The 26133-nt window shown below is 35.3% G+C and overlaps 1 protein-coding gene across 1 annotated transcript in view; it reads left to right on the top strand.

The window, feature by feature from the left end:
* TAFA3 (TAFA chemokine like family member 3) overlaps positions 1–23510 on the top strand; it is a 247841-nt gene extending 224331 nt beyond the window's left edge. The window contains exons 2-3 of the mRNA XM_053705318.1: positions 11048–11197; positions 23344–23510. Of these exons, the coding sequence (XP_053561293.1) occupies positions 11048–11197; positions 23344–23510 (317 nt within the window). The remainder of the gene's footprint in view (positions 1–11047; positions 11198–23343) is intronic.
* The last annotated feature ends 2623 nt before the right edge of the window (positions 23511–26133 follow it).

Genomic DNA, 26133 nt, shown 5'->3' with positions numbered 1-26133 from the left:
AAAAAAATGTACACTTGGTTAGCACTCTAATTCCTTAATCTGGAATTTTTGTCTGAGTTACAAGATTGCGGTTCATATGGATTGAATTTAAAACATAACTTTTATTAAACTATGTATTAAAATAAATGGAATGGACAATACATTTAAAAACCCAGGAATGATTCAACTAATAAAGGAATTCTAAACAGAGTTGTAATTAACCATGTACATAACTGCTATAATGTCAATAGTACTTATTAATAACTAGACTGGGATTGCAACCGATTCTATGCGTTATCAAGTTCTAATACTAGTGGGAGTAACCCACAAGATTGTTAAAACATTCATATATACAGTAAGTATTCTTAAGACAATATCAGGCTATGTAGTGTGGTGGTTATGGTATCATGAGGTATACCATGTACTTTAATATGGGGTTCAGTGTAATATTGTTGCTCATTCAAAATTATCCACAAATGGGTACACTAAGCTGATTATTGGTTGACCCCTATAATGATATTTATGTCTCAATTGTATAAACTTTATAACTGATAACTTTATTCAGTAAGCTGATGGTAGACCCTGAGTTAATAAATTGTTAAACACCTTTATATGGGTGTCATCAGTCTACTAGTGGTTACCGTAAAAATATTCAAGAATCTGGCTGATATCCAAATTGCTATAGTGTCTTTATGGTTCTTTAAGTCTCTGAATTTTTCCAAGTTATGGTAGACCATTAAGTATTCAATGCAGCTCTAATAGCACAGCAAGTTGATTGCTGATATGCCTTATTGTGGAACTAGAGATAGTATATCCCTATTCATCTGATATATATAGCTCCTCTGTAAACTAAGCAGCTTAATATAATATAAGTAAACTTAGGCCATGATTATTGATCTATTATACTATCATATCGTCTAAGTAGGTCTCTATTATTAATAATATGGATGTATCTTTTATAAGGAGCCTACGATAAGGTATAGAATGATTTGTATAGGTCAATAAATGTGACTTGTTAATTCAATATTATCAGAGTCACCCACTGCAGCTCCGTTATTTTGCTGCAAATAAGTGTACTTCAGCCACAAATTAGATTAACAAAGCCAAAGCAAAAAGTTGTAAGTTAGTAGCCACTTAATTTCTAGGAGTATCTCAATGACAGCGTGTCAATAAGGATACTAGGTTTTTTCTTTTATGGGAGTTAGTTCATCGCTAATAGAAAGCTGACACAAACAATGATACAATGTCAGTGACTACCAATAGTAATAGTAATAATTTAACCACCTTGAAAACTGATTGTCTGTGGTTTAAATCAGTCTCCCACAGTGGTATCTTATTTCAGTGTGTCTTTGCAGCGTTACTCGCCGTAATGTTTGTTAAATAAAAGCCATTAAGTCTGGCTTATTAGTTAAGTATTAACTACAAAGACTAAGTGAGTCATCAGACAATCAGTTTTCAAGGTGGTTAAATTATTACTATTACTATTGGTAGTCACTGACATTGTATCATTGTTTGTGTCAGCTTTCTATTAGCGATGAATTAACTCCCATAAAAGAAAAAACCTAGTATCCTTATTGACACTCTGTCATTGAGATACTCCTAGAAATTAAGTGGCTACTAACTTACAACTTTTTGCTTTGGCTTTGTTAATCTAATTTGTGGCTGAAGTACACTTATTTGCAGCAAAATAACGGAGCTGCAGTGGGTGACTCTGATAATATTGAATTAACAAGTCACATTTATTGACCTATACAAATCATTCTATACCTTATCGTAGGCTCCTTATAAAAGATACATCCATATTATTAATAATAGAGACCTACTTAGACGATATGATAGTATAATAGATCAATAATCATGGCCTAAGTTTACTTATATTATATTAAGCTGCTTAGTTTACAGAGGAGCTATATATATCAGATGAATAGGGATATACTATCTCTAGTTCCACAATAAGGCATATCAGCAATCAACTTGCTGTGCTATTAGAGCTGCATTGAATACTTAATGGTCTACCATAACTTGGAATAATTCAGAGACTTAAAGAACCATAAAGACACTATAGCAATTTGGATATCAGCCAGATTCTTGAATATTTTTACGGTAACCACTAGTAGACTGATGACACCCATATAAAGGTGTTTAACAATTTATTAACTCAGGGTCTACTATCAGCTTACTGAATAAAGTTATCAGTTATAAAGTTTATACAATTGAGACATAAATATCATTATAGGGGTCAACCAATAATCAGCTTAGTGTACCCATTTGTGGATAATTTTGAATGAGCATCAATATTACACTGAACCCCATATTAAAGTACATGGTATACCTCATGATACCATAACCACCACACTACATAGCCTGATATTGTCTTAAGAATACTTACTGTATATATGAATGTTTTAACAATCTTGTGGGTTACTCCCACTAGTATTAGAACTTGATAACGCATAGAATCGGTTGCAATCCCAGTCTAGTTATTAATAAGTACTATTGACATTATAGCAGTTATTTACATGGTTAATTACAACTCTGTTTAGAATTCGTTTATTAGTTGAATCATTCCTGGGTTTTTAAATGTATTGTCCATTCCATTTATTTTAATACATAGTTTAATAAAAGTTATGTTTTAAATTCAATCCATATGAACCGCAATCTTGTAACTCAGACAAAAATTCCAGATTAAGGAATTAGAGTGCTAACCAAGTGTACAATTTTTTTTGGAGATTTTGATCCCCAAATTTTGTTCTAAGTTTACCAGTACACAGCACCTAACAATGATACTATAGACATAAGTGGGATAGAAGATTTTCTCATCTTCCCCCAAATATAATTACTATATAAAAGTATCAATAACTATATTCCTTATTTACAACCAGTGGTGCCATTGGGCCCTCCTTTGTTCTATTATCTAGTTCATAGCCTATAAACTAGGCTTTTTCCAATAGAGCACACTGAACTTGAAATAAATCCAGAATAATGTCAAACAAATTGGAATCAGACAGAGTTTCAAGACAGAAAAAAAGACAAACAGATCTAGAAGAAGTCTTTAGTGAATCTCCAGTGGAAACTAATGAAATAAATTCAGATACATTAGACAAAACCCTACGAGAGCTCCACAAAAACCTATATAAACAAGACAAAGTGTGGTGGAATCACCATTTCTTTGAAAAATACCTAGAAAAGAAATTAATTCCTCGTGGTCTTAGAATTCAATTATTTCCAGCATTCGAATTTAGAAATCCATATCACACCATTGAATGGGAAGATGCCCTATCAGAGTGTTCTAACAAATTAATGAACATTCTAATTAGACACGATAAAGCAGAATACGATAGGCTTGAGGAAATCATAAATACCCATAATGAACAACTAAAACAATTTGAGAACCTAAAAGAGTTTGAATCTGCTTACAAAAAGTACCAACATGAATTGGACAAATACGAAATAGACATTAAACAAACTAAAACAGGCAAATTCAAACGAGACTTAGAAGACTACCAAAACAAAAAAGTGTACAAATGGAAAAAAAGATTTAATATTCATAGCTCCAAAAATGTGCCTAGCAGAGTGCAAATAGTGGAAAGTGATATATCTGACACTGATACAGAAGATATTGATTCAGCAAGTGAGGAAGTAGCTGGTCCATCTAAACCAATCAAAACTGTTAGTACCATGAATACACGCAAAAGGAAAGATTTTTTAGAAGGGGACAGTTTAAATTCAGACCCACCAGAAGAGGTGGGAGGAGCAAACAAAAGGGTATCTCGAGCCAGACACAACAAAGACAAAAAACAAATGACGAAACCCTACAAAAGAACACCCAGTCCCTTCTCAAAATTGAGAATGAAGACCTAAAAATTATAAATCTATCTACAAAAATTCTTTCAGAGGAGCATGTAAAAGTATTATCTAAAGGCATGTCATTCTGCCCTAGTACAAGCCTGAACAAATTTGAAATTATAAAAGATATCCATTTGTTCTTGAGAAAATTACTGCTCAAGAAACAATTCAATACAACTAACAATTCAGTAGATAATCAGAATCTAAGTAACTTAACAACTGAGGAGAGAGAGACCTTACAAGATCTAGAAGACCTATTGTCTGAAAATGAATCCACAATGTCTAGAAATTGGCGTAAACAACTGAATCACAAATCCAATTATTTACCAAAATTATCGAATGCACCATGTATACAGATCTTTAATGAAGTGGTATGCACTGAAATTGCAGAATTAAAAATACACCCTTCCAAGACAAATCTATCTAAAAAGGAAAAACAAGCCTTAGCTGAAATTAAAGACTGGGACGATGTGGTAATTCGCCAAGCAGACAAAGGTGGGAATATAGTCATCTGGCCTAATGAAATGTATATGCAAGAAGTGGAAAAACAATTAAAAAATACCACCTGTTACAAAAAACTCTGGAACTGTCCACTTGAACAGTTCAAAGAGAAGTATTCAAGTCTAATAATGAATGCGAGAGTAAATGGTGTCATTACTGCAAAGGAAAATACATTTCTAACGGTTAATATGCCCAAGATCTCGACGTTTTACTGTATACCCAAAATACACAAAAATAAAGAACATCCACCTGGATGCCCGATTGTATCGGGAATAGACAATCTAACAGAAAAAGCCAGTAAATATGTGGACAGTAGACTGAGAGAATTTCTGACACAAATTCCCTCATACATCAGAGACACCACAGAAGTTTTGCAACAGCTACAGGATATCTGGTTAAATGACAACACATGGCTAGTGACAGCTGATGTAGAGGCTTTATATACCAGCATAAGCCATAAACTTGGCCTCCAAGCAGTTAAATACTACTTAGATATGTCTGCAGAAGAAAATCTAAATCACAATGAGTTCATTCTGAAACTACTTGAATTTGTACTAACTAAAAACTTTTTTGTGTTCAATAATCGGTACTACCTTCAAACCCAAGGAACAGCAATGGGTACAGCATGCGCACCAACCTATGCGAATTTATTCCTAGGTTGGTGGGAGCAAACAACGGTATTTTCTGACAAATATGATATGTATACTAAATTCATCCCCTGTTGGCTTAGATTTATAGATGACATTCTATTCATCTGGGAAGGCACTAAAGAGAAACTTGATGAGTTCCTAACAGAACTAAACATCAATCAACTTAATATAAAACTAACATATCATAAAAGCCAAACAGAAGTGCCCTTCTTGGACCTGTTAATATTCAAGAAACCTAATGGCCAGATAGGGACAGATCTATACAGAAAATCCACAGCAACAAATACACTACTATTTAGCACAAGTGATCATGCACCAAATACCATCAAATCACTTCCAATTGGAGAGTTCCTGAGAACTAAAAGAAACTGCTCAGAAGAATCTTTGTTTAATAAAAGAGCACAAGAACTGGAGGAAAGACTACAAACACGAGGTTACAGTAAAACGTCTATTAGAAAGGCCAAAAAAAGAGCCCGTTCAACTAATAGAAAAGAATTATTACAATCAAAAAGCAAAAAATCTGATGGCAAAACAAGGCTTATTATGACATACAACTCTAATAGTAAACAAGTCATTGATGTGATAAACAAACATTGGAAAATCTTACAATCAGATACTGTACTAAAACAACATCTAGGCAATAGAGTTGATGTAAGCTACAGAAGAAGCAAAAATCTGAAAGATATGATAAGTCCAAGCCATTTTGTGGAAAAAAGGAAAACTATCAAGAAAACCACTGTACAAGGTTCATACCCTTGTGGTACATGCAGTAGTTGTAAACATATGAAAAAAACTCACAGAATAAAAGATAGATTCGGTAAATCTCATGACATAAAGACATATATCAGTTGTAACTCATCAGGAGTAATTTATATGCTTAAATGTGGATGCCCAAAAATATATATAGGCATGACGACACGCAAATTGCGAACCCGCCTACAAGAACATCTTTGTAATATAAAAAACGCGGAGAAAGACCTACATGACAAGAAAAATCTTACGTCAGTGGCCTATCATTTTCTAAAGTACCATAAAGGGAAAAACACCTCACTTACCTGTGCAGGAATTCAAAAGATCAGTTTGGGTATAAGAGGAGGGGATTTATCTAAAAATCTTCTACAACATGAAAGTAGATGGATTTTTTTAATGAACTCAGTTCAACCAGAAGGACTGAATGAGCACAATAATTACTTTACATACCTATAAGTAAACAAACATTCTTTCTAAAATAAATACAAGCATACCAAACCACTATGATCTTTGTTGAAATATATGGAACTATTGGGATGAGTATGTAGCTACATCCTGGTTATACTAGATACATCTACAACTTGAAATTAATACTACAAATATTTTGTTACAAACAAATTAAATTGGTCACCTTTAATAACTTATATTAGATACATATTCAACTAGATATTATGATTACATAAAATCTGTTACCAACAAATTAAATTTATTATTTATAATAATTCAAAAACTTTTTTTTATAACCAAGGCACTCTTAATTATCATATTTTTCAATAGAACCACTAATATGTAAACACTATCACAACAATAACAATTGTACACTTCAAATCCTTCTCCCCATGTCTCACAATATTGTTTACAAACAATCAATTTTTGTTTATAATCAACACTATCACTCACAATGAATAAAAGCTCATTTGTATTAACTAAGGTTGACACGTTTATACAACTATAACACATATTATTCAGAGTAGACTCCTTTCTTTCAAGAAAAATTAAATTCACTTTAAGATAACACATTGTATTTATTCTGTAAGCACTATATAAGCACAATGGTCACAAGTTTAAAAATTACACTCTTTATTACACACTATAAAGCTGTCAAATATATTGTTACCATAATGTATAGTAATATATGTATCTACAATGATATTCAGTAGATTGAATTGAGGTGTTTAAATTAATTGTCTTTAATATTTTAAACAACATCACATGTATATTAATGCACAATAATAATTATATATGTTAAAATAATATTACATTGTGTGTATATACATTAGTGCATCCTTCTAGTATGATACATAATTCCACTCTCCTAAAAAATGTATCCAAAGTCAAAAGATAAATCAATTATTCTAGGTACTGATAATCTTGATTATGCTAAATAATCACTGTAATGATTGGACCTTTCTATGAATACTATATAAATGCACCAATTTACACCATTACAAAGATGGTCTTTTACATAAATAGATATATTTGTATACATACTGATATATCCAATATTCAAATTCCAACTGTAAACTAATGCTCTCTAAAGTAAATATAACAGGGATGATCACGCATCCTCCGCTAACGTGGGTAAAGGTAAACATACACACCCCCACTCAGGATTTGCTAAAAATTCATGACAAGCTAAAGAAAGGCGGAGTCAGTGGGTTGAAATACCCGCCAAGTTTTCACCTCCGTAAAACCCTTTGATAAAGCCGAATTGCTCGGCGAAACATGTCAGGGGAGGTTGGGAGTAAAATGGGCTCCTTTTAGTGTTACATTAGTTTTAATTTTCAGGAAATCGTTGATTCTGTTATTTAAATGGTGACTTACTTGTAATTATTTAAAGCAGCGGTATGCCGATGGCTCACTTAGTCTTTGTAGTTAATACTTAACTAATAAGCCAGACTTAATGGCTTTTATTTAACAAACATTATGGCGAGTAACGCTGCAAAGACACACTGAAATAAGATACCACTGTGGGAGACTGATTTAAACCACAGACAATCAGTTTTCAAGGTGGTTAAATTATTACTATTACTATTGGTAGTCACTGACATTGTATCATTGTTTGTGTCAGCTTTCTATTAGCGATGAACTAACTCCCATAAAAGAAAAAACCTAGTATCCTTATTGACACGCTGTCATTGAGATACTCCTAGAAATTAAGTGACTACTAACTTACAACTTTTTGCTTTGGCTTTGTTAATCTAATTTGTGGCTGAAGTACACTTATTTGCAGCAAAATAACGGAGCTGCAGTGGGTGACTCTGATAATATTGAATTAACAAGTCACATTTATTGACCTATACAAATCATTCTATACCTTATCGTAGGCTCCTTATAAAAGATACATCCATATTATTAATAATAGAGACCTACTTAGACGATATGATAGTATAATAGATCAATAATCATGGCCTAAGTTTACTTATATTATATTAAGCTGCTTAGTTTACAGAGGAGCTATATATATCAGATGAATAGGGATATACTATCTCTAGTTCCACAATAAGGCATATCAGCAATCAACTTGCTGTGCTATTAGAGCTGCATTGAATACTTAATGGTCTACCATAACTTGGAATAATTCAGAGACTTAAAGAACCATAAAGACACTATAGCAATTTGGATATCAGCCAGATTCTTGAATATTTTTACGGTAACCACTAGTAGACTGATGACACCCATATAAAGGTGTTTAACAATTTATTAACTCAGGGTCTACTATCAGCTTACTGAATAAAGTTATCAGTTATAAAGTTTATACAATTGAGACATAAATATCATTATAGGGGTCAACCAATAATCAGCTTAGTGTACCCATTTGTGGATAATTTTGAATGAGCATCAATATTACACTGAACCCCATATTAAAGTACATGGTATACCTCATGATACCATAACCACCACACTACATAGCCTGATATTGTCTTAAGAATACTTACTGTATATATGAATGTTTTAACAATCTTGTGGGTTACTCCCACTAGTATTAGAACTTGATAACGCATAGAATCGGTTGCAATCCCAGTCTAGTTATTAATAAGTACTATTGACATTATAGCAGTTATTTACATGGTTAATTACAACTCTGTTTAGAATTCCTTTATTAGTTGAATCATTCCTGGGTTTTTAAATGTATTGTCCATTCCATTTATTTTAATACATAGTTTAATAAAAGTTATGTTTTAAATTCAATCCATATGAACCGCAATCTTGTAACTCAGACAAAAATTCCAGATTAAGGAATTAGAGTGCTAACCAAGTGTACATTTTTTTTGGAGATTTTGATCCCCAAATTTTTTTCTAAGTTTACCAGTACACAGCACCTAACAATGATACTATAGACATAAGTGGGATAGAAGATTTTCTCATCTTCCCCCAAATATAATTACTATATAAAAGTATCAATAACTATATTCCTTATTTACAACCAGTGGTGCCATTGGGCCCTCCTTTGTTCTAGCTCCCACTAGTGTAGGATATGTGCGTATTCTTTTTCCACAAGGAATAACAAGAGAACAAAGCAAATTTAAACATAGAAGTGATTTTAAAAGTACAAAGACAATATTTAAGAGCGCTCCATAAATGGTTGTTGAATAAAGGATATGTGGTTCTTTAAATCAGTCTCTGAGCTTGTCAGTTGGAGGGTCACAAATGCAGCCACTTCAAGAAAACACAGGTCTGGATGCTGGATATGGCTATGCACAAAGAAAAACAAAAGAAGGGCGCAAAACCCACTAAGTGCAGTATGTAAAAACCAACAGAAATGCATTAGTACAAATGCACATTCACACTTAAAACCCTCAAACGATATGAGGTATGTTCAAACACATAAAACATTGGATTCCTCACAAAGGAATCAGAGCCACAGAGCATCTTGGAAGTTCCCCACAGTCCAGGCAAGATGTCCGGTGTAATTTGTGGAGTCAGTTCAGCAACGTGTCTTGTAAACATATGTTAAAAGTTCACAACAAACAATTTTTAAAATATCCGCCACTTTACTGCATCAGCTGTTTTGACGTCACTACGATCAGCTGTATCTAAGCTGGCTATACATCGTACAGCTGATGCCTTTGATTCCTTTGTGAGGAATCCAATGTTTTATGTGTTTGAACATACCGCATATCGTTTGAGGGTTTTAGGGGGGGGTTGTGCATTTGTACTAATAAATTTCTGTTGGTTTTTACATACTGCACTTAGAGGGTTTTGCGCGCTTATTTTGCTTTTCTTTGTGATTTTAAAGAGACACTGAACCCAATTTTTTTCTTTTGTGATTCATATAGAGCAAGCAATTTTAAGAAACTTTCTAATTTACTCCTATTATCAATTTTTCTTCGTTCTCTTGCTTTCTTTATTTGAAAAAGAAGACATCTAAGCTAAGGAGCCAGCCAATTTGTGGTTCAGAACCATGGACAGCTCTTGTTTATTGGTGCTGTCCAATCAGCAAGGACAAGCCAGGTTGTTCACCAAAAATGGGCCGGCATCTAAACTTAAATTCTTGCTTTTGAAATATAGATACCAAGAGAATAAAGAAAATTTGACAATAGGAGTAAATTAGAAAGATGCTTAAAATTGCATCCCTTTAAAAGTGTCTTAAAATTGCATGCTCTATCTGAATCATGTAAGTTTAATTTTGACTTTCCTATCCCTTTAATTTTCTATAGAAGATAACTGCTCTAAGGTCAGTTACTGTATTTTAAAATCAAATACATTCTTTTATCTCCATCATAAAGGGGTAGATTACAAGAGGAGTGCTAATTTATCGCGTGCCCGTAAACGGGCAAATTTGCCTGTTTACAGACGCGCGATAAATAACCAGTGATTACAGTGACTAGTTATTGCTACCTCGAGCGGTAGCAATTAATGCTCCAAAAATTAACCAGCGATCAGATCTGTGGTTTATTTTTAAAATATCCCCTAATTTCCCCCAAAATAAAGTGTATTGTAGTTTTTAATTAAAGTAAAAAATAACTGCACAAAGCCGTTTTTAGGGGTTAAAGTTGGTGCGTGTGGGGTGTTAGAAAAAAACAGCACTGAAAAGTACCTTTACTTTGCGATCTATGGAGAAATGTGTGAATATACTGTATATGCTTATACATATGCTTATATACATGTATATTTATGTGTTAAAGGGACAGTAAACACCTGCTGAAATGCCTTTAATCTAACTTCTGTTCAATCAAAATCAAGTAAGCATGGATGTATCTGCCATCTTGTCAGCTTGACCCAAAATTGTTCAAAAAGAGTATTTTCAATTACAATGTTGTAGCTGTGCTTGATGCTCGTATGCATGCTGCCACAAATGCGTTCTCTTTCTTTTACAGTGCATGTGGAGCCTGGCACTTGTGAAGTAATTGCTGCCCACAGATGTTGCAATAAAAACAAGATTGAGGAACGGTCGCAAACAGTAAAATGTTCCTGTTTTCCTGGACAAGTTGCAGGGACCACAAGAGCAGCTCCCTCATGTGTAGATGGTAAGGACTATAGTGCGTGCATCAGGGATTGAACCTAGCTTTGCTTTTTACAATTTGATGTGTCTGTGTGCTACAAACTTTCTTCTCAAGTGGACAGCAAGTAACGTAGATTGTGCCCTTGGTGCAAAAGGACACTAGGGATGAAAATATACCGTGACTAAACTATTCCCTTCATGCACTTGCATAGAGCTTTCCAGTTATTTGCTTCCCAAACCAAAACACAAAAACTGCTTTATAAACAATCCCAATATTTGCAGTGCATTTGTCTCTAACAGTTAGGACTGACAGACATTTCCAAACAGCAGTTTTTTATTATGCATTAAATATCAAAATTGTATCCATTTGTTACACAGATACAAATGACTATATACTGTGCATGGTATACATTTTTTTCTTTAAGCAGATATTAATTTCAAAATAATTTAGACCACAATTTTACTTAAATAAGTCTATTTATAAATTATCTTTAAAATGTAGTTCTGGAATTTAAAACACAAATTTATCAGCTGGTTTAGTTTAACAATGAGGTTGCCTAAAATTCAATTAAAAAAAAATAATCCAAAATGATATACTGTATAGTGCAAATAAGGAATTTTTATTGTATAAGGGACAGTCTACACCAGATTTTTATTGTTTAAAAAGATAGATAATCCCTTTATTTCCCATTCCCCAGTTTTGCACAACCAACATAGTTATATTAATATACTTTTTATCTCTTTGATTTCCTTGTAGCTAAGCCTCTGCAGACTGCCCCCTTATTTCAGTTCTTTTGATAGACTTGCATTTTAGTCAATCAGTGCTGACTCCTAGATAACTCCACAGGCATGAGCACAATGTTATATATATGGCACACATGAACTAACGCCCTCTAGTTGTAAAAAAGATGTCAAAACGCATTCAGATAAGAGGTCGTCTTCAAGGGCTAAGAAATTAGCATATGAACCTCCTAGGTTTAGCTTTCAATTAAGAATAGCAAGAGAACAAAGCAAAATTGTTGATATAAGTACATTGGAAAGTTTATTTTTGACTAGACTGTCCCTTTAAGGAAAAAAAGCACAAGGCTACCTTGAAGCAAAACTTCAGAGGTACGATTCTCATGTGACAGGATGTTGCAGGGTTCAAATTCCAGCATGCCCATGCTGACTGATTACTTTTTAAAGTTGTTAAATTGATTGTAAATAAGACTAATTCATAGCCTTTATTTGTCATTTGCTGTTCACCAGTTAAAATCCAAGGCTTGTGCTCTAAGCTTTTTGAGTTTGATTAAGCTTAAAAGAATATTGCTAAATAAATAAGCTGATTAGAAAATTACTAAATAAATTATCCAAGTTTTATCATTAATCGGGTAAAAGGCTGGATGTACTGTTTGATATTAAATTCCAGCTCTCAAAATTCAAATGTATTATAGTCTGAATTTTTTCATAAGACTAGCTTTCCTGGCATGAATATATTTCTTGTATAATTTATGACTGTCCTAAAACACACAATTCTCTAACCAATACACACTGTAAGTTCCCTCTCAAGCAGGGCTTTTAACCTTTTGTGTAAAGCAACGTTTCTCAACCTTTTTGTAGTAAGTTCCCTGCAGGCATAAGTCTTTGTTAGTACCCCTAAATGCAACACGTAAATATTACTAGGTTAAAAATATAATAGTCAAACAAACATATCATGTGACAAAATGGTATTAGATATAGGTTTCTGTTTTGAGGAATTTATTTTAAAATCCAGTTTTATTGAAGGCAAATGCAAAAAAGTTTAACTCTAGTGCAATTAGTGCTAGCAGAAAATACTGCTTCACTTGAAATCTGGCCCTGAATGTTTCCTTGAGTTAAATTAGGGCAAAAGATAGTGAAAAAACAAGTGCTGGAGTACCCCTTACCAATGCTTCAGGTACGCCCATGGGGCATGTACCACAGGTTGAAAACAAGGGTCTAAATTTCCTCAAATAAAAGGTAATAAATGTAATCTTACATAAACTTGCATTTTACTGAATTCTGTATACCAGTATATCTGCACACTAAAATGTTGTTTATAGGTCAAACCATTTTTCTTCAGGAAAAATAATATTTAATTAAATGTAGTGCAAGAATTAAGAGTCATACTGTAGTTCTATTGCAGTATATAACTATTTATAATATTTCACAAAAATAACATAATTTATGTAAGAACTTACCTGATAAATTCATTTCTTTCATATTGGCAAGAGTCCATGAGGTAGTGACGTATGGGATATACAATCCTACCAGAAGAGGCAAAGTTTTCCAAACCTCAAAATGCCTATAAATTTAGTTTAACGAATAGCCAAGAAGTGGGGTGATAAAGAAAGGAGTAAAAAGCATCAACAAAGGAATTTGGAAATAATTGTGCTTTATACAAAAAAATCATAACCACCATAAAAATGGTAGTGGGTCCCATGGACTCTTGCCAATATGAAAGAAATGAATTTATCAGGTAAGTCATAAGTTATGTTTTCTTTAATGTAATTGTCAAGAGTCCATGAGCTAGTGACGTATGGGATAGCAATACCCAAGATATGGAACTCCACACAAGAGTCACTAGAGAGGGAGGGACAAAATAAAAACAGCCATTTCTCTGAAAAAAAATTATCCACAACCCAAAGATAAGTTTATTCTCAAAAATAAAAGGAAAAACTTAAATCATAAGCAGAAGAATCACACTGAAACAGCTGCCTGAAGACCTTTCCTACCAAAAACTGCTTTCGAAGAAGCAAATACATCAAAATGGTAGAATTTAGTAAATGTATGCAAAGAAGACCAAGTTGCTGCTTTGCAAAACTGAAGCTTCATTCTTAAAAGCCCAAGAAGTGGAAACTGATCTAGTAGAATGAGCTGTAATTCTCTGAGGCGGGGCTTTACCCGACTCCAAATAAGCTTGATGAATCAAAATCTTTAACCATGGTGCCAAAGAAATGGCAGAAGCCTTCTGACCTTTCCTGGAACCAGAAAATATAACAAATAGACTAGAAGTCTTCCTGAAATCTTAAGTAGCTACAACATAATATTTCAGAGCTCTCACTACATCCAAAGAATGTAAAGATCTCTCCAAATAATTCTTAGGATTAGGACACAAAGAAAAGACAACAATTTCTCTATTAATTTTGTTAGAATTCACAACCTTAGGTAAGAATTTAAATGAAGTCCGCAAAACTGCCTTATCCTGATGAAAAATCAGAAAAGGAGATTCACAAGAGAGAGCAGATAATTCAGAAACTCTTCTAGCAGAAGAGATGGCAAAAAGGAACAACACTTTCCAAGAAAGTAGTTTAATGTCCAAAGAATGCATAGGCTCAAATGGAGGAGCCTGTAAAGCCTTCAAAACCAAATTAAGACTCCAAGGAGGAGAGATTGATTTAAAGACAGGCTTGCTACGAACCAAAGCCTGTACAAAACAGTGAATATCAGGAAGCTTAGCAATTTTTCTGTGGAATAAAATAGAAAGAGGAGAGATTTGTCCTTTCAGGGAACTTGCAGACAAACCTTTATCCAAACCATCCTGAAGAAACTGTAAAATCCTAGGAATTCTAAAAGAATGCCAAGAGAATTTATGAGAAGAACACCATGAAATGTAGGTCTTCCAAACTCGATAATAAATCTTTCTAGAAACAGATTTACGAGCCTGCAACATAGTATTAATGAATGCAACAACCGGGAAGCGCTCAAACATTCAAACACTGGTTGTGAGTAAAGTCCCCGACGATCAGTGCACTTCACGTAGTCAGACACACCCCCGTGACGTAGTGGTGACGTATTCACAGAATACTCAGCTGTCCTGGTGCGGAGAAAAGAGCGCTTCCATCCACGCTCAATTAATAGAACAACACCAACAATCAGCGCACCCAGTAAAGCTGAGAAAAACAAACGATGGTAAGCAGTGGAATACCTGTTTATTGTTTAGCTCAAACAAATGCTCAATATGATAGGTAAATGTCCATACATAGCCAAAACAGGTAGAAAAGGCTTAAGTGGTAAATGACAGGCAAAATAAAGCAGGAAAAATTAGGTCAGACGCGTTTCCTATGTCATAAACATATTTTTCCTCAGTGACCATACTTAATACCCACAACACACTGCTTTATAAACCCTTTAGCCGGACACTCCCAATAAATGGCTGTCCAATCAAAAGCCAATCCGTTACAAAAGCAGTGTGCAGAGGGCAAAGTGAAGGGGGAAAAGGAAAAGAAAAAAGGAGAAATTAAAAAACAAAATGTTTAATATACATTAACTGACCAAGTTAAACACGTAAGTAATCACATAAGTGAACTAACATCACTATATACAAATTCAATTATACTTGACCAGTGAAAAAAATATTTAATTAGGAATATATCGAATATATGCAATAATGCTGTGGATGTAAAGAGACATTGTTTTAAAAAAACAATGCAAAAAGAGGAAAGAAATAGTGACTTATTGATCTACATATAACTTCACATCCCATTCTGAATTTAACCCATCTGGCATTCTAGTATCCAACTGAAAAATCCAATAAACTTCTCTTTTACTGAGAGTTATACCTCTATTACCACCCCTTGGGTGCCTTGGAATCAGTTGGATCGCTTGGAATGTCAGCAGGGAGCTGTCAGAATTGTGATGTTGTTTGAAATGCAGGGAGATGGGAGTTGTGGACTCAGAATCTTCAATTGAACGTAAGTGCTCAAGAAAACGATCTTTAAGAGCACGTGTCGTTTGTCCTACATACTGCCTGAAACAGCCCCTGCAGGTCAAAAGATATATGACGTAGCAAGAGTTGCAAGTCATATGCTCCCGAATTTCAAAGTGTTTTTGATTCTTGGTAGATACAAAATCTGTACCAAAAGAAGCATAGGAGCAGGATTTACATTTTCTGCTCCCACACTTAAAGAATCCTGGCTTAATAGAAAGCCAATTTTTGTTAAACTGTGTCCGTGGCAGCATTGAGGGTGACAGTAAGTTGCCCAAAGTATGAGCTTTGCGTGATACAAAGCAAATACCTTGCTTAATAATGCCTGCCAGACTGTCGTCAGTAGCCAAAATTGGAAGAGCCTTACGTATAATGTTGCAAATTCGACCATATTCAACACTATAAGAAGTGATGAATTTTGGTTTGTTAAATTTATCAACATCCTTGTTTCCACTAGACAGAAAGAGATCCTTTCTATCTAGAAGATCAACTTCACTCTTAATAGTATCAAGAGCTTGCCTTGAATACCCTCTATGGACCAATCTGTCAGTTAAATCATTACAATGTTTTGAGTAACTCTGATTAGTGGTACAGTTACGTTTTACCCTAATGTATTGACTTTTAGGGATAGATGAAAAGGTATGTCTAGGATGACATGATCTAGCATTTAGGATAGTGTTTCCAGCTGTCACTTTGCGAAACAATTCAATCTCTATACATGAACTTTCTCTATTGGGATGTAACTCAATATCCAAAAATGGAATTGAGGTTTTACTGTGCTCCATGGTAAATTTGAGATTTAAAGAATTGTCTTGTAAATAGTTCAGAAACGGTTCAAGAAGGTTCCCCGGACCCTTCCAAATCAACAAAATATCGTCGATGTAGCGACCGTAAAATTGTATGTACTCTCTGTATGGGTTCCCATCACCATAGACGTGGGACAGCTCCCACCAACCCAAGTAGAGGTTGGCATAGGAGGGGGCAAACTTAGCCCCCATTGCTGTCCCACGTCTCTGGAGATAGAATTCCCCCTCAAACATAAAAAAATTATGCGTTAGAAGGTAGTCCAGAGAAACCCTGATGAACCGCTTAACAGCATCATCATAGTCTGATGTGTCCAGAAAAAACTCAATTGCCAAACTTCCTTTGTCATGGGGTATACAGGTATACAGTGAGACAACATCAATGGTCACAAAAATAAATTCTTCTTGCCAAACCACACTTTCTATCTGTGTAATAACATCAGATGTGTCTCTAATGTAACTCATAAGACCCAAAACAAAGGGTTGTAAATACCCATCTATCAACTCAGAAAGAGGCTCATTCAATGAGCCAATTCCAGCCACGATGGGTCTACCAGGTGGATTGGTATCATGCTTGTGAAGTTTGGGTAAGTAGTGAAAAATTGCTGTAATTGGATGCTCAGTGTAGAGGAAGTCGAAATTAGCCTGTGTGATGACACCATCATGTAGTGCACTTTCTAAAATACTTTTCAATTGTGATTTGTACACAAACACAGGATTGTTCCTGAGTTTCTCATACACTGTGACATCCAATAACTGTCTAAATGCCTCCTGTAAATAGTTAATCACTGAGTCAGGGAAACCTCTATGACTAAGCACTAAGCATTCAATTTCCATTGCTTCAAATTTAATGATTTGAGATCCTGATGGAAAAACGGACCTTGAGATAGAAGGTCTAGCATTAATGGAAATGGCAAAGGTTGGCAAATGGACATCCGAACAAGATCCGCATACCAAAACCTTAGAGACCATGCTGGAGCCACCAGCAGCACAAACAATGGCTCGATGATGATTTTGGAGATCACTCTTGGAAGAAGAACTAGAGGCGGGAAAATATAAGCAGGTTGATAACACCACGGAAGTGTCAATGCATCCACTGCTTCCGCATGAGGATCCCTGGACCTGGAAAGGTACCTGGGAAGTTTTTTTTTTTAGATGAGATGCCATCAGATCTATTTCTGGAAGCCCCCACATCTGAACAATTTGAGAAAACACATCTGGGTGGAGAGACCATTCTCCCAGATGTAAAATCTGACGACTGAGATAATCCGCTTCCCAATTGTCTATACCTGGGATATGAACTGCAGAAATTAGACAGGAGCTGGATTCCACCCAAACAAGTATCCAAGATACTTCTTTCATAGCTTGAGGACTGTGAGTCCCACCCTGACTATTGACATATGCCACAGTTGTGATATTGTCTGTTTGAAAACAAATGAACGGTTCTCTCCTCAACAGAGGCCAAAACTGAAGAGCCCTGAGAATTGCACAGAGTTTCAAAATATTGATTGGTAATCTCACCTCTTGAGATTTCCAAACCCCTTGTGCTGTCAGAGATCCCCAAACAGCTCCCCAACCTGAAAGACTTGCATCTGTTGTGATCACAGTCCAGGTTGGACAAACGAAAGAGGCCCCTAGAATTATACGATGGTGATCTAACCACCAAGCCAGAGAAAGTCGAACATTGGGATTTAAGGATATTAATTGTGATATCATTGTATAATCCATGCACCATTGATTCAGCATACAAAGCTGGAGAGGTCTCATATGAAAACGAGCAAAGGGGATCGCGTCGGATGCTGCAGTCATGAGACCTAAAACTTCCATGCACATAGCTACTGAAGGGAATGACTGAGACTGAAAGTTCCGACAGGCTGCAACCAATTTCAAACATCTCTTGTCTGTTAGAGACAAAGTAATGGACACTGAATCTATCTGGAAACCTAAAAAGGTTACCTTTGTCTGAGGAATCAAATAACTTTTTGATCCTCCAACCATGTCTTTGAAGAAACAACACTAGTTGATTCGTGTGAGATTCTGCAGAACGTAAAGACTGAGCGAGTACCAAGATATCGTCCAAATAAGGAAACACCGCAATACCCTGCTCTCTGATTACAGAGAGTAGGGCACCGAGAACCTTTGAAAAGATTCTTGGAGCTGTCGCTAGGCCAAAAGGAAAGGCAACAAATTGGTAATGCTTGTCTAGAAAAGAGAATCTCAGGAACTGATAGTGATCCGGATGATATGCATCCTGTAAGTCTATTGTGGACATATAATGCCCTTGCTGAACAAAAGGCAGAATAGTCCTTATAGTCACCATTTTGAAAGTTGGCACTCTTACATATCGATTGAAAATCTTTAGATCCAAAACTGGTCTGAAGGAATTTTCTTTCTTTGGGACAATGAATAGATTTGAATAAAACACCAGACCCTTTTCCTGAAACAGAACTGGGATTATTACCCCTGATAACTCCAGGTCTGAAACACACTTCAGGAAAGCCTGAGCTTTTACTGGGTTTGCTGGAATGCGTGAGGGAAAAAATCTTCTCACAGGTGGTCTTACTCTGAATCTTTTTCTGTACCCCTGAGAGACAATACTCTGAATCCAATGATTTTGGACCGAATTGATCCAAATATCTTTGAAAAAAATTATTCTGCCCCCTACCAGCTGAGCTGGAATAAGGGTCACACCTTCATGCGGACTTGGGGGCTGGCTTTAATCTCTTAAATGGCTTGGATTTATTCCAATTTGAAGAAGGCTTCCAATTGGACACGGATTCCTTTGAGGAAGGATTAGGTTTCTGTTCCTTATTTTGTAGAAAGGAACGAAAATTGTTAGAAGCTTTAGATTTACCCTTAGGTATTTTATCCTGAGGCAGAAAAACGCCCTTCCCCCCAGTGACAGTTGAAATTATTGAATCCAACTGAGAACCAAATAATTTATTACATTGGAAAGAAAGAGATAGCAATCTGGATTTAGAAGTCATATCAGCATTCCAAGATTTGAGCCACAAATCTCTTCTAGCTAAAGACACATATTTAACATCAATTTTGATGATATCAAAAATGGCATCACAAATTAAATTATTAGCATGTTGAATCAACCTAAAAATGCTAGACAAATCATGATCCGATACTTGTTGCGCTAAAGTTTCCAACCAAAAAGTTGAAGCAGCTGCAACATCAGCCAAAGAAATTGCTGGCCTAAGAAGATGACCTGAATATAAATAAGCCTTCCTTAGATAAGATTCAAGTTTCCTATCTAAAGGATCTTTAAAAGAAGTACTATCTTCCATAGGAATAGTAGTACGTTTAGCAAGAGTAGAGAGAGCCCCATCAACTTTGGGGATCTTTTCCCAAAACTCCAATCTAACTGCTGGCAAAGGATACAATTTTTTAAACCTTGAAGAACGAATAAAAGAAGTACCAGGCATATTCCATTCTTTAGAAATCATATCAGAAATAGCATCAGGAACTGGAAAAACCTCTGGAATAACCACAGGAGGTTTATAAATATAATTTATAAACAGAATTTAAACGTTTCTTAGTTTTAATATCAAGAGGACTAGTTTCCTCCATATCTTATGTAATCAACACTTCTTTTAATAAAGAACGAATATGCTCCATTTTAAATAAATAAGGGGATTTGTCAGTGTCAATTTCTGAGGCAGGGACTTCTGAATCAGATAGATCCTCATCAGAGAAGGATAAATCAGTATGTTGCCAGTCATTTGAAATTTCATCAACTCTATGAGAAGTTTTAAAAGATCTTTTACATTTATTAGAAGGCGGAATGGCAGACAAAGCCTTCTGAATAGAATCAGAAATAAATTATTTTAAATTTACAGTTATATCTTGTGCATTAGACATTGAGGGAACAGCAACAAGTAATGAACTGATGGATACATTTTCTGCATGTAAAAGTTTATCATGACAACTATTACAAACCACAGCTGGAGGTATAATCTCCACAAGTTTACAACAAATGCACTTAGCTTTGGTAGAAGGGTTTCAACAGTGATTTCTGAGACAGGATCAGATTGAGACATCTTGCAAATGTAAGAGAAAAAAACAACATATAAAGCAAAATTATCAATTTCCTTATATGGCAGTTTCAGGAATGGGAAAAATGCAAACAGCATAGACCTCTGACATAGAAAAATGGCAAGAGGCAGATAAGAGTGGGGTCTTAAATAATGAAAATATTTGGCGCCAAGTATGACGCACAACAAACAGAAAAATATTTTTTGGTGACAAAAACGTCCAGAACGACACACTCGCGTCATAGATGACGCAACCTTGTGAAGGACTTGACATCAACTAAGACGCCGAAAATAACGAATTTGCATCAACTAACGTAACTTCGCGCCAAAAAAATCTTGCGCCAAGAATGACGCAATAAACTTTGGCATTTTGCGCCCTCGCGAGCCAAATTCTGCCCGCAAATTTAAAAGACAGTAAATTTGAAAAAGAGACTATACCCCAGGTAAGAAATAAATTTTCATAAAAAAGCATTTCCCAGATATGAAACTGACAGTCTGCAAAAGGAAATATACTGAAAACCTGAATCATGGCAAATATAAGTACAATACATATATTTAGAACTTTATATAAATACATAAAGTGCCAAACCATAGCTGAGAGTGTCTTAAGTAATGAAAACATACTTACCAAAAGACACTCGTATACATATAGCAGATAGCCAAACCAGTACTGAAACGGTTATCGGTAGAGGTAATGGAATATGAGAGTATATCGTCGATCTGAAAAGGGAGGTAGGAGATGAATCTCTATGACCGATAACAGAGAACCTATGAAATAGATCCCTGTGAGGAAAACCATTGCATTCAATAGGTGATACTCCCTTCACATCCCTCTGACATTCACTGTACTCTGAGAGGAATCGGGCTTCAAAAATGCTGAGAAGCGCATATCAACGTAGAAATCTTAGCACAAACTTACTTCACCACCTCCATAGGAGGCAAAGTTTGTAAAACTGAACTGTGGGTGTGGTGAGGGGTGTATTTATAGGCATTTTGAGGTTTGGGAAACTTTGCCCCTCCTGGTAGGATTGTATATCACATACGTCACTAGCTCATGGACTCTTGCCAATTACATGAAAGAAAATAAATATTTAATTTCTACATGATAATTGTTTTAATAACATGGAGGATGGAAGTATTTATCTGAAGAAAATAATGTGCATGTTTTCTCTTCATCCTAAAAAAATATTTTGCCCCAATAAATGTGTGTCTTATTAGTGTGTTCAAATTCCTTAAAGGAACATGGAAGACATAATTAAAATGTCATGATTTATTGCCTAAATCTGATCTAAAGCGCTCCATTCAGGCAAGATGATCTAAGAAGTCTCATCAGTGCTGTGAGGACACATATTTGAGAGCTTTACCTAGCTTTCATGGTCCTGTTTGTAATGGAGGGACACATACATTACAATAAAAGGGGTAAAAAATAAATCCCAAAGATTTTGTGATTTCTCTCAATGCTGGTGAGCTTTTAGTCATTATGCCTTTAGAGAGAGCCTACAATTTATTAAGGAATTTAACTATTTGGCTCCCCATGTACTAAATTGCAGATGGACAAGGCTCCCAACTTGGGAACCTGTCTGCCTTTAAAGTGAATTGGAAATGGACACTGTGCAATGCATGCCCCATGCTCTTGTGCAACCAACCATGCCAGAGCAGAGCCTGTCAATCACCACGAACAACCTCTGAGTTAGTGGGGAGGTATTCTTCATTGAAACATAATTCATTTCAATGAGAGATTGGCTCAGCAGTATATATGTATTAAATAATATTGCAGACACAACTGACATAAAGGGGTAGATTTAATAAATGTCGGACGGACATGATCCGCTGTAGCAGATCATGTTCGCCCGACAACATTGCATAAGCATTTCTAGTGAAATGCTTTTGCAATGCCACCCCCTGCACATTCACAGCCAATGGACCGCTAGCGGGGGTGTCAATCATCCCAATCGTATCTGATCGGGATGATTGCTGTCCGATACCTCTGAGGAGGCGGATGAGTTAAGGAGCAGCGGTCTTATGACCGTTGCTTTTTAACTTATGTTTCTGGTGAGCCTGAAGGCTCACGTGGAAACAGCTGCATTAGCAGCTTAATAAATCGGCCCCATAGTGCTTATTAGCCTACCTTGGTATGTTCTCGTTGAAAGAAGCCATATTTCAACAAAGGCTACCAAGAGAAACTGGTACAGTTCATAAGAAAAATAAATTGGTAAGTTTTCTCCTTTTTTTTTTTTTTTTTTTATTGCGTACTTTATCTGAATAATGAAAGTTTAATTTTGACTTCCATGTTCCTTTAAGAATACGTGTGTACAGTACACTTGAATAGTTTGCAGAGCTTGCATCTAAAAGCTAAAGTGAAACCAAAAAAGGTCCGTGACACGACCCTACCCAATGGCCTACACAATCCAGCCAATGTACTCTATCACAGCTCTACTCACAAAACAGCAGTGTGCTACAAGTCGTCCTCATCTCCTTGTAAGACTTCTAGAAAATGTTGAGAGGTACAAGTTTGTATATTTTCTAGAGTTAGTTGAAAGTGTCTTATACAATTAAATAATTTATTTTGTGTACTACATGTATACACATTGATCCTTTTTTCTCTCTTCCTCTGTTACAGCTTCTATAGTTATCCAGAAATGGTGGTGTCAGATGCAGCCATGTTTAGAAGGGGAAGACTGTAAAGTTCTACCAGATCTATCTGGATGGAGCTGTAGTACCGGAAACAAAGTAAAAACAACAAAGGTATTGAAAGTCTATTCCATTAATCAACCACCCTTATGTTAATGAAATACTTCCAGAAAATATCCATAAAGCTACAACGCTCTAACTTAAGATCATGACCTCTTGTTCTGGTTTTGCTCTTTTTGTGAAAAATCCTTTGTCAGCTTTAATAAATCCCTTAATATACATGAAAACTTCTACTATATTATCTCTCTCCTTTCCCTTCTTTAAGTTAGTCATATTAAGGTCACAAAGTCTTTCCTTGTAAGTTTCATTTTATTTTATAGACCATGGGGTAAATTTACTAAGCAGTGGATGCTGCTTTTTCCGAACAAGCCTTCCGCTGCTCCTTAACTGAATCCGATACGATCAGGATGATTGACACCACCCTGCTAGCGGCCGATTGGCCGCAAATGTGCAGGTGGCGGCATTGCTCAAGCATTTCTTGTGCAATGTTAAATGCCGACAGTGTATGCTGTCGGCATTTAGCGATGCAGAGCGGTCATGATTCGCTATAGGGAATCATGTCCGCCCGGGGTTTGATAAATCTACCCCAAGGTATCAGTTTACTAACATTTGCTTTGTACAGTTTCTTGTACTCATAATGATTATTGGTACAGCACTCTTAAAATCTCTTAAAACGTTAACTAAAACTTATTCTACTTTAAACAAAACACATGGTAAAATAGGCTATAAAAAGCAACATTTAAATACAATTAAAAAAAAGATTTTCAAATTAACAACCATCTGTAGAATGCTTCACTTTTTTTAAAGCAAGCCTGCTTCTGTATTACTTCTGCATTGTCTTCTATTAAAATGGTGATTACATTTAAAGTTTTGAATACTTTATAAAGATGTAAAGATCTGTATAAAAAATTCAACAGATTTGTTAAAGGACCACTCAATGCAGTAGAATTGCATAATTAACAAGTACATATTAAAAAGTAAATGCAATAGCACTTTGTATTTCAAATAAGCAGTAGATTTTTGTTCTGACAAATTTATTTTTCTCCCATTTCCTGGCCCCCTGTACCATGTGACAGACATCAGCCAATCACAGACTAGTATACATATACCCTGTACGCTTGTGCACATGCTCAGTAGGATCTAGTTCCCCAGAAAGTGAGAATATAAAAAGACTGTGCAAAATTTGATAATGGAAGTAAATTGGAAAGTGTCTTAAAACTGCATCCTCTACATGAATCATAAAATTGTATTTTGAATGAGAGTCCCTTTAAAGGAACATAAAACAAAAAGCGTGCTTCACATAAAGGCCTAGATTACAAGTGGAGCACAAAAAGATTTGCACTGTTGTGAGTTAACAACACTCAAACACAGTCAATAGTGCACCTATTTTTGTACCTATATTACGAGTCCAACGTTTTTTTAACACTCCGCTAATATCTGCATGTTGGATAGCAAAGGTGCACTAAATCCCGCACATAATAAACTCCTTTTGGAAAGTGCATTGTAAATATCATATTGGATATCGATCAAGTGCTAAGCCGATGGTGAGCTAAGTCTAGGGTACACTAAGCCGATAATGTGCAAGTAGTGGAGTTCTTTAAATAGTATTTGCCATACAGTTAATAAGGTTGTACTTCAGGTCTTTAAAGGAGCTAAATTTTGGGTTGGTATTTTGGGGTGTGCTTGTACACACTACTTCACTTTGTAATACAAGCACAATAAGCAAGCTAATAGCAAAATCTGTGCAATCCATTCAAAGTGTAAGACAAACTAAAAAAGTTTAGCGCACATTACAGGAACATAAAACTCCAAAATTTCTTTCATAATTCAGATAGGGCACACAATTTTGAATAACTATCCAATTCACTATTATTGTCAGATTTGGCATTTGTTGAAGGAGCTGCAAAGCACTACTGAGAGGTAGCGAAACACATCAAGTGAAACAATGACAAAAGGCATAAATGTGCAGCCACCAGTCAGCAGCTAGCTCCCAGTAGCGCATTGCTGCACCTGAGCCTGCCTAGAAATGCTTTTCAACAAAGGGTACCAAAAGAATACAACAAATTAGATAATAGGAGTACATTGTAAAGTTGTTTAAAATCGCATGTTCTATCTGAATCATGAATAAAAAATGTTGTCTTTACCGTCCCTTTAAGATGCTTTGTTTAAATTATGCATAATTCAAAAACTCATTTAATATTCCTTGATCTGTATGTTTATTACAACTTTGTTTTCCAATAATTCATAATATATCATTTGGTTCCCAATATTTAAAGCATACAAGTCTAAATTCGTAAAGGTACAACCCCAAAAACGTAAGATTTATTAGCTTCTATGGACAACAGTCAATAATACTTTTAAACATTAAAAAGATTTCCCACATCGTGACGTGTTTCAATTAGACATTCTTTTTATGTTTAATAGATTTTGTAAAGAGCATGATTTCAAAAAAGAAAAGCAAAACTAGGTAAGTCCGTATTAATTATTATTGTTATTAAAACAAATAAAAGCAGTGGTGCTATGAAGTAGACAATTTTTTTTTGGGCAAGTCAGTAGCACAGTTATTTGGCTGTTTCAAATTATTTGTAAGTAGCTAAAGTACTAGATCATTATTGTGCCTTTTGGTCACATAGCAGTGACAGTGAGCTCCATTTAAGAATGGATTGGTCAATTTCTGCAAATAACAATTTTGATCCGCAATCATACATACACCCACCAA

Source organism: Bombina bombina, chromosome 3 (assembly GCF_027579735.1).
Source record: "Bombina bombina isolate aBomBom1 chromosome 3, aBomBom1.pri, whole genome shotgun sequence".
NCBI classification, from domain to species: domain Eukaryota; kingdom Metazoa; phylum Chordata; class Amphibia; order Anura; family Bombinatoridae; genus Bombina; species Bombina bombina.
The sequence above is the reverse complement of the archived record's forward strand: the minus strand, read 5'-3'. Positions and strand labels throughout refer to the sequence as shown.